The 14263-nt window shown below is 36.5% G+C and overlaps 2 protein-coding genes across 2 annotated transcripts; one reads left to right on the forward strand and one right to left on the reverse strand.

Moving 5' to 3' along the window:
* Positions 1-79: 79 nt before the first annotated feature.
* Positions 80-12398, reverse strand: plaa (phospholipase A2-activating protein). Its single transcript, XM_039669293.2, has 14 exons — positions 12177-12398; positions 10923-11116; positions 10724-10824; positions 8192-8312; positions 7860-8027; positions 7644-7779; positions 7402-7571; positions 4893-5044; positions 4551-4770; positions 4368-4433; positions 4207-4278; positions 4014-4121; positions 2655-2822; positions 80-1257 (listed from the first exon to the last, which is right to left on the reverse strand). Exons 1-14 carry the CDS (start codon positions 12323-12325, stop codon positions 686-688), a joined length of 2397 nt encoding a protein of 798 aa, XP_039525227.2. The 5' UTR covers positions 12326-12398; the 3' UTR covers positions 80-685.
* A 184-nt stretch (positions 12399-12582) lies between these two features.
* On the forward strand, positions 12583-14001 carry smim20 (small integral membrane protein 20). The gene is made up of 3 exons (XM_039669294.2): positions 12583-12766; positions 13494-13550; positions 13822-14001. The coding sequence occupies exons 1-3, from the start codon at positions 12658-12660 to the stop codon at positions 13860-13862; spliced, it is 207 nt and encodes a 68-aa protein (XP_039525228.1). The 5' UTR covers positions 12583-12657; the 3' UTR covers positions 13863-14001.
* Positions 14002-14263: the final 262 nt, after the last annotated feature.

Raw genomic sequence — 14263 nt, forward strand, 5'->3', positions numbered from 1 at the left:
TTCAACAATAACTATTTTAGTTATTGGCCTTTATTCAAGAACATACTGTACAGTTCTAGAAACGTCTGGAATCACAACATGAATCGTGGTTCTTTCATTTAATACATCAGTTTCTGTTAATAAAAAAAGTTTGAAAACAAGCAGCTTTGTCAATTAAAGCAGAAACACCAGAAATATCTTACAGTTTGTCTACACCAGGTCCTTATTATACGAGTCAAAAGAGGAAGTTGTAAACCCAGTCCTGTTGTTGAAAGTAGTGCGAATGCATGGAACGGAGTTCATCAGAAATGGAACAGGGCGTCAGTTTACTTTGCGGTGTCGTAACGTGGCGCCACATCCAGTGTAGACAGGATCACTGATTATAATGGGTTCTCGTTAACTAGTCTGGTGTAGATGTGGTTTTAGCCTAAAAATTTGTGTTGGACAACGAGGGGGCCTTCGAGTCAAAAAGGTTGAGAACCACCGATCTGCATCAATAACACGAGTCTTGTTTTAAGAACGATTTAGATTAATCAGCAGTGTTTATTCACATCATGCATTCATTCATATCCATTCAGCATCAAAATGTGAAAATTTAAATACAAACTAATGATATAGAGATTGAGGTTTAAGAGATCTGAAAGATGTTGGTTTTATCATAGAGGTGTAGTAATAGACAGTTGCATCCTTTGACACCTTCCCGACATCACTGCAGTTCGTCGAGCACTAGTCGGCAGCACTCGCCAACTTTAGCCGGCTCGGAGACCCTGGCGTATTTAGAAATCTGAGAGTTGACACCCAAAGATCGTGCAAGGTCCTTTGCGGTGTTGTCCCCGGCCACTGTGGTCCCCAGGGCCACCAGCAGCCTGAAGACGGCCTCTTTGTCCTGTACGACCTCTAAGGCAGTGCTAGCCACTGACAAGCACTGCGCCTTGGCCTCGATCTCAGCGGGTTGACCGTACAACCTTCCGGCGTAGTTGAGCAGCAGAGTAGCCAGTGCCACGTGGATGTTCTTGTTGCAGACGGCACGGAGGTCTCCGGCCCGGGACAGGACTGTGTCGCGGTGCCCCAAGAGTAGAGCGCGGCCGTGGGACCCAGAGAAACAGTTGCAGAGAGTGCGGAGCGCCAACATTTGATTTGCAGGCCTGCCTTCGGGGGTCATGAGACCCAGGAGATGGTTACAAAGGCTGGCACCCTCTGTCCCGCCACAAAGTTGGGCATTGACTTCAGGATGGCGCACAGCCAAGCGCAGGATGTCCAACACAGGAAAGACAATGTCTGAGGAGGGAGATGATGACTGATTAAATTGATTGAGCTTTACTATAATACTTACTACAATCTGTTTGATGGACTATTTTGATTTACAGAGAAACAGTCTTGGATTAAAGGGTTAGTTCACCCAAAAATTTTGTTCTGCTGAACACAAAGGAAGATATTTGGAAGAATGTTTTAATCAAACAGATCTTATTCCCCATTGACTACCATAGAAAAAAATACATACTATGGTAGTCAATGGGGAATGAGATCTGTTTGATTAAAACATTCTTCCAAATATCTTCCTTTGTGTTCAGCAGAACAAATAAACACATAGAGGTTTGGAACAACATGAGGGTGAGTAAATACTGACAGAATTTTCATTTTTGGGTGAACTATCCCTTTAAAGTCACGATGAAACAAAAGTAGCAACAGATCTTTTCTTCTGTATTAAGATATACATCAGAGTGCAATGAATTATTGAAAAAATATCTATAATAATTTGTTTAGTTTAGCTTATTTCCCAAATCAAATTCAAAGGAGATAGCACACCAGTGACCAGTTGCATAAACAGTTTACAAGTTAGGCCTGATGCAGACTAATACGTTTTCATTTGAAAAAGCATCTTTTTCTGTCTGTTTTGGCCTTCCGTGCACACTGAGATGGCGTTTTTATTGATGAAAACAAACTTTTTGAAAACGAACTGAAAACATTAGTGTGGACAGAGAGTGCCATTAAACGAAAACTATGTTTTCAAATGTATCCAGATTAATGTAGACATAGCCATAGTATCTAATGTGTTTCTTTAAAGGGATACCAGAGTTCAACAGTTGAGTTTTACCGTTTTCGAATCAATTCAGCAGATTTTCTGATATTTAGAAGAATATCAGTAACCAGACAGTTTCTGGTCTCATTGACTTCCATAGTAGGAAAAAAAATATACTATGGAAGTCAATGAGACCAGAAACTGTCTAGTTACTGATATTCTTCTAAATATCAAAAAAATCTGCTGAATTGATTCGAAAACGGTAAAACTGTTTAACTCTGGGGGAGTTGTAAAATGAGCCGATTTCCCAAAAAAGTGGAGTATCCCTTTAAGACTGGTCACATTAAAAAGTATATACAGTACACAACTGGCCCCAGGTTCAGAATCAAATGCTTCAAACTAATTAGTCAGAAGTGTCCAATCCTGCTTCTGGTCTTCCTGCAAAGTCTTTAACATACCTAAATAGTAGTTGTTTTTAATTCTAAAGGCCTTCATAATTGGTGTCATTTGGGTTATAGGTAGCTAAACTGTCCTGGACCTTGGCCCTCCAGGAGCAGGATTGGACACCTTTGCCCTCAGTGATACTTTACTACACATTGGTAGTATAGTAATTGTTTTATTATTATTTTTTATAAAAGTAATCTCAATGTCTTGCCTTCTGGCCAGTGGCTAGTCCTCCAGAGAACACTGATCTGATCTGCTGTGGGCTGTTCCTGACTCTTAGGGTCTGAAACTAGCATTAACAACTTCTCCAGACACTCCAATGCTGCGTCACTCAGCTTATGGTCCGCAGGAGCATTGTTGTTCAGCTCCCGGAGCTTACCTATACGGAATATTGGAGAAATGTTATGTGTGAATACAGTAGAGGTTATTGTCAGCAAGTATGACATTATCGATTTAGCATCCCGACCCTTCAGAGGGGCCCACTAATAAGGGCTGCCCACGGAGATGAAGTCAAAAACACTTTACACATACATACATGAACACATACATATATAGCAGGGTTTCTATAATTAAGTATAAAAATACTAATTTCCTGACATAAAAATTATTTTATTTTAGCTTTTTGTTATTTTTGTTTGGGTTGAGTTTGAAGTGCAAAAATAACTAAACTTAAAAACTAAATAGACATATTTGGAAAGAAATACAACAAAATTACTAAAAGTTTAAAGTCCCCCTGTGGGGAAATCAAGTTTTTAATATTGTTTATATGTCTACGAGCTGTTTTTAAAATGCTTTGAGACAAACCATGTCCAAATTAAAGAGTGTTTTCACCTTTCACCTCAAAAACTTGGTTTGACATCACAAACTACCACATTAACATGCGATTGTCAACGAGTTGATCTCTGAGCTCGTGTGAGTGAGTGGAGGTCGGGATAATTTACATATTCATAGAACCGCGTATACTAAATGATACAAAGGCTATAGTTATATTCAAGCTTTTTAAAGGGATACTCCAATTTTTTTGGAAATAGGCTCATTTTACAACTCCCCTAGAGTTAAACAGTTGAGTTTTACCATTTTCGAATCAATTCAGCCAATTTTCTGATATTTAGAAGAATATCAGTATACAGACAGTTTCTGGTCTCATTGACTTCCATAGTATAATTTTTTCTTCTATGGAAGTCAAAGAGACAAGAAACTGTCCTGTTACTGATATTCTTCTAAATATCAAAAAATCGGCTGAATGGATTCAAAAACAGTAAAACTCAACTGTTTAACTCTGGGGAAGTTGTAAAATGAGCCTATTTCCAAAAAAAAGTGGAGTATCCCTTTAAGGCATGAATAATTTTTTTTCAAGGAAAAAACATTTAAATGTCATTTTGGTGATCAAAGATGAGTTTAAACGGATAAATGATTGACGGAGTCCTTAAAATAAAATAAAAAAAAAACTAACTTTTGGTACTTTATGGCACTTATTTGCCATTTGTTTTGCCCAACCTCAAGTCTGTGGCCCATCTTGGAGCTGAAGCCCAGACTTTAAGTAAAATTCGGATGTAAAAGTGTCACTTACCAAGAATCTGAGTGATATTCGCCTGTTCAAACATAACTCCATCGGTGTTGGGGAAAAAGATGTTTGTTGTAGCTTTCTGGCGAGAGGAAGAGGAATAGGCACTGCCACCTGGAGAGGATCGAGAGGTACATCAGTGCACATGATCCATGTGTGAGTGTGACGCCGTGTATTTGCACATATCTATGTATTTTACCAGTAAAAGGATCAGCTCCGCCTGAAGGCGCTCTGTCTGTGGATTCTGACCCGGGTATATATCGACCAGCTCCTGCACAAACAAATACAAACATCTCTCATAATATACACCAACCTTTGGTTTCATATTCGAAAATAACAAGTGCTATTTAAAAATCTTACCTGTGAAAGGATCAACACCAAATCCTTGGCTGCCTTCTCCTGAACCTGGGATATACCGCCCTGCACCTGAAAACACAGGAGGAAAACAGTATAAAACACACTTCAGTCCTTACCTTCAACCGAACAAGGCGTGTGTGAACGTAAATATAAACCACACCAGAAATTTAGAAGTGATCCGGTTACCTGTGAAAGGGTCTGCGACCGAGGCGGGGGCTGGCCCAAGAGTGTGGCCTTTAGTGTTTTCGATGATGAAATTAGCCACCTGATCCAAGAACATGGGGCTCAGGTCATTCCTCTCCAGAAAGTTGTGAGCTACTAGCCAGGGGTCATCGGTCACATTATAAGGCAGCTTCATGGGTGGACCGCCCTCATTCACATCGATGGTGAAGACAAAATCGTACTCCTTTAGGCAGAGAAAGCTTACTTGATTAGCTATGGTTTAACCTCTGTTCAGCATCAATGATCGACATTAACAAAGATTAACTTCAAATCACAGACAGACCTGACAAAATCTACTAGTCTCACCTTGCCTTCATACATCACTCGCTTTGAACTTTGCTGAGAAGACCCGCCCACTACATCTCCAATCTTCATCCAGCGTCCGTCACTCACGCTCCACTGATACGCTTCAACATTAGAACCCTCCTTTATGAGCCGCGTCTGTCCATCACGATTCCCTAAAAGAAAACCATAATACAAGGAGAAAACATTTAGATTTTATATAAACATATAATCAGTGTGAGTGTTGTTAACTTAATCAGATAACTTTTTCCACTATTAATGCATTACATTTACATTTGCAACAAAATATCTAAGTTACTTTTTCAAACAAGTAATGCAAGTCCTCATTTTGAGAGAAATCGGGATTAAATGACTATTGTAGTTCTCGACTAAATGGGAGCATCTAACTGGCAAAAAACAGATTCTGAATTCATCAAAATGAATAAAATCAGTGAAATGTAAAATCAGAATACTATGCAAACCTCCAATAAGTATGTATGTGAAATAAAACAAATATTTTTATGCATTTAATCTCACTTTATTGACCAATGTGCTTGCTGCTGACCTTCAATGATTCAGTTAAACTGAAAGGATTGTTTGACCTGGAATTTGCATTTCCTTCAGGCTTATTGTTTAAAATTTGGTCAAAATATAGAACATTTGCACAAAATTAAAACTTTTTTAAAAAAACCAAACAAAACAAGCCCACCCCAGATGAGAAGTAACGCAAAAGTAATGTAATGCATTACTTTTCTTTAAAAGTTACTAAATAAAGCACGTATTTACTTTTTAAAGTAACTTTCCCCAACACTGCTTATAATATAATATAACTAGTGCTGTCGGCGTTAATGCGTTAACACATGCAATACATTTTAATGGGTTTAAAGCGTTAGAAATAATTAACGTAATTAACATAGCATCGTAACAGTAGTGAGAGAATGAGACTCATGTGATCTCCGATTTATTTGAATAAGAATACAGTAAAAACAGTAATATTGTAAAATATTATTACATTTTAAAATGTCATTTATTCCTGTAAATGGTAAAGCTGAATTTTCAGCATCATTACTCCAGTCTTCAGGTTCACATGATCCTTCAGAAATCATTGTAATATGCTGCTCAAGACCAATTTTACCAAATTAAAAAACAGTTGTGCTGCTTAATATTTTTTGTGTAAATGGGCATTTGTTACAGGATTCTGTGATTAATACAAAGTACAAAATAGCATTTATTTGAATTAAAACAATCTTTTATAACTACATAAATGTCTTTACTGTCACTTTTAATGAATGCCTTGGTGAATAAAAGTATGAATTTCTCTCAAAACTCCATAATCTTGAATGTATGGAAGCTTGTTTCTGCCACTGAATATAAAAATAAAATAAATAATTGTGACTTTTTTTTATCTCACAATTCTGACTTTTTTTCTCACAATTGCGAGTTTATATCTCGCAATTCTGACATTATTTCTCAGAATTGCGAGATAATAAGTCAGAAAATTTGCGAGATATAAAGTCAGAATTGCGAGATATAAAGTCAGAATTGCGTGATATAAAGTCAGAATTGCGAGATAAAAAGTCAGAATTGCGAGATATAAAGTCAGAATTGCGTGATATAAAGTCGCAATTGCGAGATATAAAGTCAAAATTGCGTGATATAAAGTCAGAATTGCGTGATATAAAGTCGCAATTGCGAGATATAAAGTCAAAATTGCGTGATATAAAGTCAGAATTGCGAGATATAAAGTCAGAATTGCGAGATATAAAGTCAGAATTGCGAGATAAAAAGTCAGAATTGCGAGATATAAAATCAGAATTGCGAGATATAGTCAGAATTGCGTGATCAAAGTCGCAATTGCGTGATATAGTCAGAATTGCGAGATATAAAGTCAGAATTGCGAGATATAAAGTCAGAATTGCGTGATATAAAGTCGCAATTGCATGTTATAAAGTCGCAATTCTGAGAAAAAAAGACAGAAGTGCGACTTTTTATCTCACTATTCTGACTTTTATTCTCACAATTGCGTGTTTACATTTCGCAATTCTGACTTTATAACACATAATTGCGAGTTTATATATCGAAATTCTGACCTCTTTTCTCAGAATTGTAAGATATAAACTCGCAATTGCGACTTATCAGGCCAATTCTAAGGCCAAGACTAACTTTTTCCCTCAGAATAGTTTAAATCTCACAATTCTGACTTTATATCATGCATTTCTGACTTTATAACACGCAATTGCGACTTTATATCACGAAATTCTGACTTAATATCTCGCAATTGAGACTTTATTTCACGCAATTCTGAGAAATAATGTCAGAATTGCGAAAAGTAAACTTGCAATTGTGAGAAAAAAAGTCAGAATTGTGAGATAAAAAGTCGCAATTACCTTTTATATTTTTCATTCTATGGCGGAAACAAGCTTCCATGGGTAGTCTATTTTATGTTTATATAGTTCATTTACAAACTAAAGATCCATTTTAAGCAAACACATCTGCTTAATGTTCTTGAACTCTGCATGTGTACAAGGCTTACCTGGTTCACTGAGGTGTTCTTTCCCAGGTAATTCCTCGATCTTGATGTCACCCAAGTCTCCAGTCTTGGGATCGATGATGGCTTTGGAGAGCTCATCCTCAAAAGCCTGCACATCCTCAGCACTTGCGACACGATCTTCGCTCTCAGTGAACACACGGATAATGCCATCGCTTCAAAAAAATGTGAAACGCTCAGACTCATGCAACTAGTTTCAATAAATGACACAGAAATAGCATGCATACCTGGCCCCCACAGCAATGTCTCCATTAGGCAGAATACAGCAGCACCACACTGACTGGGCAGGAAGACGGATAGTCTGGGAACATTCCCCTTTCCTCCAGACCCTCAGTGTCCTGTCCTCTCCTGTGCTTATGAAGTCTATGACAGGAAAAAAAGACAATATGAGAGATTTTATACACGAAAATGTAGCAAACACAACAGACCTAAAAGGTAATCACCTTGTCCGTTGGGAAAGACAGCAAGGCTGTAGATATAGTTCGTGTGACCGTAGTAAACCTGCACGCATTCACCAGTCACCATCCACCGTCTTATACTGGCGTCATTACTGCAGGAGAAAAACTCCACGTCGTTTATCACCGCGAGCCCTCGCACACAGTCCTCATGACCTGCAGGACACATATTAAAAATATCTCAGTCAAACATTGCATTTCACCCATGCCACAATCTTTACAAACAGTGACCCCTTCTGGAGAGCTGTAAAACACTTTCTATATTCAGCATCAATGTTGTCTTGTAAAAAGCATTAGAGGTATTGGTTGCGCCGATGTACCAGTGTAGGTGTTCTCACAGCGACCAGCTTTCCATAACTTGATGGTCTTGTCAGCTGATCCAGACAGCATTAAGCCCTGATCCGGTAAAATGAGCACGGCCCATACAGCAGCCGTGTGTCCCTGAGGAGAAGCATTAACAGAGGAAAACAGTCAGCACACATTCACACTGTACTGAAATCGATTGCAAGCAATATGATCTCCCTCTTAAAGAGACAGTGTTTTTTTTTTTTTTTATTGCAATTAACCGATAAAACTTGTGATTGCAAATGCGATAAAAAAAATAATAAAAAAAAACACTCCTGGTCCAATTTGGACAAAATATGTTTTTTTTTTTTTTTGTTATAATATCTCAAGATGACTATAATTATTATGGTAACACTTTACAATAAGTTCATTAGTTAACATGTACTAAGAATGAACAATAATTCTTCAGCATTTATTAATCTTAGTTAATATTAATTCCAACATTTACAAATATGTTATTAAAATCAAAGCTTGTATTAATTAACATTAGTTAATGCACTGTGAACTAACATGAACGCACAATGAACAGCTGGATTTGTATTAACTAACATTAACAAAGATTAATAAACACTGTAACTAATGCATTGCTCGTTGTTAGTTCGTGTTAGTTAATGCATTTATTAATGTTAACTAATGAACCTTATTGTAAAGTGTTACCAAATTATTAAACAAAAAAAAAAATGTAATGTTTTTTTTTTACTGTTAAAATTTTGGTAAAATATAATCAATTTATTAATAAATTAAAATTAATAAATTACCTAAACTTTCCATATTAATATATATTATTTTCATTTCTTCATTTTAAACCATATTTATTGCAGCATCCCTCCACCACTTCCACGTCTCACTTTTAAGGTTGTTCCTATCCTAGTCAAGGATAGGGTACTCTGTGTTCAGGGGAAATCCCAAGCTCGGAGCCCTCCCTTCGGACAGCACACTAAATATGCATACTTAAAGCAGCACTATGTTGTTTTTGTGTTGTTACCCTTGAGATGGTACATCGACTTCAATAGTTTGAATGACGTCTGTATCGCTTTTACTGGTACTCTGTAACTTCTGGGAACCCGAGCACAAAAAGAACTGCAAAATTCGACTGCTTTACGGCATACGTCACTTCCCCCACTTTCTCAAATTCCGGCGCGAGAGCCCAAGGAGCATTTTTTTTTTTTTTACCTCTGTATGTTGTCATGGCTGAATCAGCAAGTAAAACCAAATGTGAAGTGCGTCAGAAACAGAGTGCATGTGTGATCAGTTTACTGTTGGTAATGTGTTGTTTAGCTTCGCCCCTCGCTGCATTCAATGTAGACTGCATTGCTTTCTTTTGAGGGCGCTTAAGACACTCAAGCATCCACGTAGAGCCGGGGTGGGAAGCTCGCGCCAGCTCGAGACGTGACAGTATACTGATTACTGAGTTTGGTAAGGGCTACATTCTTGCAAGTAAATAATACATGATTAGACGGACAAAATAATCAGTCAGGATTATTATCTGGATTATGATACAACTATCCAATGTCTGCAGGCTGATAGTCATGTTTGTTACTTATTTTTCTGGTGAAAGTGTCTTGCCTCACACTATAATGCAAATCGATTTTTTCAAATTTGCAGATTCATATAAGGTAGCTTGTTATTATAATATTATTATAATGCTGAAGCTCAAGCGTGCTGCATATCACGAGAATGAACCTCATTGGTTCTTCCTAATGCTCAAACGCGCTGCGTTTGAACCTTGCTGAAGCTCAAACGTGTAACATGAGCAAGAAAGTGCTGCGAAACACAAGAATTAACCTCATTGGTTCCTGCTGAAGCTAAATTGTGCTGCGTAACACGAGAACATGCTTGAATTTCCGTTTACCACAACTGATATGTGAGTTGATGACTGTTTATATGTGAATAAAAACCTAAATTCAATCTGTTCATCATATAAGGCAATCGTGTCTCTTCAGAAAATTTGGACTAAACTGCTCAATTCATAGGGATTAGTTTTACTATTTCTTTATGCACATTTTAAAGCATCAAAGTAGTTGCGTAGCTGTCCATTGAGGGACAGAAATCTCGGAAATTTCCTCAAAAAGATCTTCATTTGCGTTCCAAAGATGAACGAAAGTCTTACGGGTTTGGTATGACATCAACATTTTTGGGTGAACTATCCCTTTAACTCTATACGATTGCATGTACAGTAAGTGTGAGCTCTTGAAAACAATTAGGGAAGATAGTCAGCACATGTTGTGCTCCCAAATAGATATTATAAGTGACCAAAACTCACATATATAGATGAGTTCATGTAAAGCAGCATTTACTGCGAACTGAGATGCTCCAAAACAATCAAAACATCAGATCATGAGCTCCTCACGTGTAAAAGAACACAGTGCCATATATTTGAATTGAACTTGAATTAAATCGCATCCTATGCAACCTGATAATCACACTAAGCCTAATTGCGATTACGGTTTTATTTTGATTAATAGCGCAGCCCTACTGTGGAGATAAGAAGAACCCTGGCATTTTACCTGTAAAGTCATCATGCACTTCTCTCCGAGCCAGACTTTGGCTGTAGTGTCCCATGAGCCACTCAGTATTGTGCCAAATTTGCCAGCTGAGAGTGTGCAGACTGTAAACACATACAAAAACACCAGGGATGGGTAAAGAAATCAAGAACATCTGCATGCAGTTAAACCACTGGAATGAATAATTAGCAGTGGACAGTACCTGTGTTTTTGTGACCCTTGAGGGTGAACAGAGGGTCTGGTCGGTCTAGAGAAAACACACAGATGTTGTTGTCGTGTCCTCCAGTAGCGATGAGCCCTCTGGGATATGTTTCATTCGGAGCGATGATACACACACAAGACACAAAGTTTGAGTGGCCGTTCATGCAGAGCATCTCAGTAAAGGCCTGGTTTTCACTGCAACAAAATAATGAAGAGTTAGCTATGTTAACAGTGTTTATGTCATTTTTAATAGGACTGATTTCATTATGCCTTTAAAATGAACCTTTTATACTCAACTATTCAAAAGTCTGTAGTTGGTAAGATTTTTAATTTTTTTAAAACGTTTTTAGTAAAGTTTTTTTTAAAGAAGTATCTTATTCAGCAAGGCTGCATTTGTTTGATCAAAAATAGAGAAATATTGTGAACTACAAAACAATCATTTTTCAATTTTAATACAATTTAAAATGGAATTCATCCTTGTGAGAGCAAACATGAAATGTCAGCGTAATTACTCCAGTCTTCAGTGTCAAATAATCCTTTGTAAAGCATTCTAATACACTAATTTGCTATTCAAAAAAATATTGTTATCAATATTGAAAACAGTTATTCTGCTTAATATGTGTGTGAAATATTTTCTTCTTGATTATCTGATGAATAAAACGTTTAAAAGAACAGCATTTATTTGAAGAAAATAATAATGACACCAAACTTTTGAGCTGTAGTGTTTTATTTATTTGTTTGTTTTACCAATGTTTTATTTTTGTCTAATTTAATATGAATCGAATCAAGAAGTTTAAAGGGACAGTTCCCCCAAAAATGACAATTCTGTCAACAATGTGTATGACTTTCTTCGGTGGATGACAAAAGGCTAAATGACACCCTCAGTCACCCTTTGCGGCCATTATATGAAAAAATATATATATATATTCAGAAAGAAAGAAAATCCAAAAAGTTTTGGAACAATAAGGCAGAGAGTAAATAATAACTTACACATTCCGGGTGAACTACTCCTTTAACATTAAGGTTACATTTTGGAGTAAGTTAGTATGTCAGGAAACCAACACCGGTCAGTTTCGTTTCAGTTATGATGCTCGTGAGTTGGCAAATTTCACTTGATTAGGCTGCCCATCTTAATACATTAACTATACAAATAATAAACCACTTAGCTTAGTCAACAACGGAAACAACAGTAAACCAGGTAACGATATTATACACAGCAGTAGCTAGTAGGAGGAGGAAGCTGTTGGTGGTGTACCTCGGGTTCGGTACCCAGACCCGACCGGTTCGGTCTCTGGACACGGACACAAAGGCTCCGTCCGGAAAGGCGGCAGTGGCGAGACCCCTGACATCCATCTCGTGCGCGGGCAGAGAGCAGCGCAGTCTGTATGAGTTACTACCGGACATTATTACTGATGAAAGACAGCGATCACTGCACGCACTGACACAGCAACACTACACACACTGCATGACGGGAGAACATTCGACAGAATAAAAGTCCCGCTATCAATTATTATTCTGCCATGCCGTTAGCACATAAATGTTACATTTTACGAGTATAATATCATATGTGTGTAAATAATATTTAAAACAATAATGATTTTGAATAGAGACTTTTGATAAAGAACAATGGTTGATTAAAATAAGACTTTGGACTTGTTTTTAACATATGAACTTCAACCCGGAAAAGCTAGATTGAGTTGATTTTTGTCCTCGGATGAGGTGAATCTGTCAAAATCATGTCCACAAATAAGAGGATAACGCTTATATTCGGAGGCTTTATTGCAGCGGTTGCTGTGGCTTTTTATCCGATATTTTTCCATCCTCTCACTCACTCTGAAGACTACAGTAAGTCTTTATCAGTCATTATGACACTGCTCATGTGTTGTTGTTGTTTTGTAAATTTATGTAGCAGTTAATCTAAAATAACATCACATTCTATTGCATTTTCTGACCCCGTAGTCTTATAATCATTATTTCAGTTTAGGTAGGGAAAGCATTAATGTACATTTTAGACCATTTGTGAAGAACGTATAACGTTACGTTTGCCCTCTTTAATCTTCGCTTATAATTAACTTAAAAAAAACATTCAAAAATTACATTGATTATTACTTCAAATAAAATAAACTTTTAATAAAATGAATTGTTTTTTTTAACGTATTTCATTTCTGCAAGCCTCCAAGACAACATTTCTCAATATTTAACTTAAGTTGAAGTACTACAATAACAAACTAAAAAACTAAATCTAATAAAAATCTATACAGACATATAAAAATAAAAACAAATAAAAATTACAAAAATACTCAAATTTAAATAAATAGTAAATTATAAAAATATAATCTAATTCAAAATATATATTTTTTAACTAATACATGTTTAAATTATACATCAAAATACCACACTGTGATAAGATTAAATTAAAACACATTTAAAAAAAATATTTTTAAACATTTAAAAAAATAATAATAAAATGGGAGCTCAAACAAACAAAAAGGAAATCCAAAAGTAAAGTGGAAGGTTTTTTTTTTTTTTACAAGATTCACCAAATAAAAAGTCTAAATTGTTGTGTTTACAGAGCAGGTCCAGAAGACAAATCGATCTGGAGTCAATCAAGCAGATGTGCAGCCTGTTGGTAAGTCATGCTCACACTTTATTATATCTGTTAAGTGTTGTGATTTTGATTTATTACACTGTTAGCAAGTAGGACTGTAAACATAAATGTGATACCTGGCTGACATCACACATGATTAGTAGTTTAAAGCTTTAAGTATGATCGTTTAGTAGCAGGAAAATAGATTCTAGTAGCCTACTACAATTTATTTGCATTAGGCCCATAATGCTATTTAATGGACAAGAATAGTTTCTTTATATGATTGTCCTGTTATGTGTCCTATTTGAATTAGGTGTGAAGATCTGGTCTGATCCCTACAAGCCAAAATCATGATTCCAGTGATTCATGTGTCGATGAAAATTGAATGAATATACATGAGGACTGATGTGTAACTCAGTTTGGGGGATTGTGTATTTGTGAAACACTTACAATAGCTATTTGCCACCATGATAATGAGGCTTTAAGTGTGTGTGTGTGTGTGTGTATGTGTGTTTTGTGTGGGAATGGGATTAAAGCTAGAATGACTGATCAACAACCTAAAAATGTTTTGCTTTGTTAGTCAGCACTTAAAATATTATATTCATGAATCACTTTAATGAGTTGTGTTAATTAATTCTGGTGTATGTACAGAGTTACATAATGTTCTTCTATATCTATTACGAATAAAATATATTAGAACTGTACTCTTCCTCAACCTGCCTATTTCTTTTGCAAAAATATGACCACTAGATGGC

Source organism: Pimephales promelas, chromosome 1 (genome assembly GCF_988280905.1).
Source record: "Pimephales promelas chromosome 1, fPimPro1.hap1.1, whole genome shotgun sequence".
Taxonomy (NCBI): domain Eukaryota; kingdom Metazoa; phylum Chordata; class Actinopteri; order Cypriniformes; family Leuciscidae; genus Pimephales; species Pimephales promelas.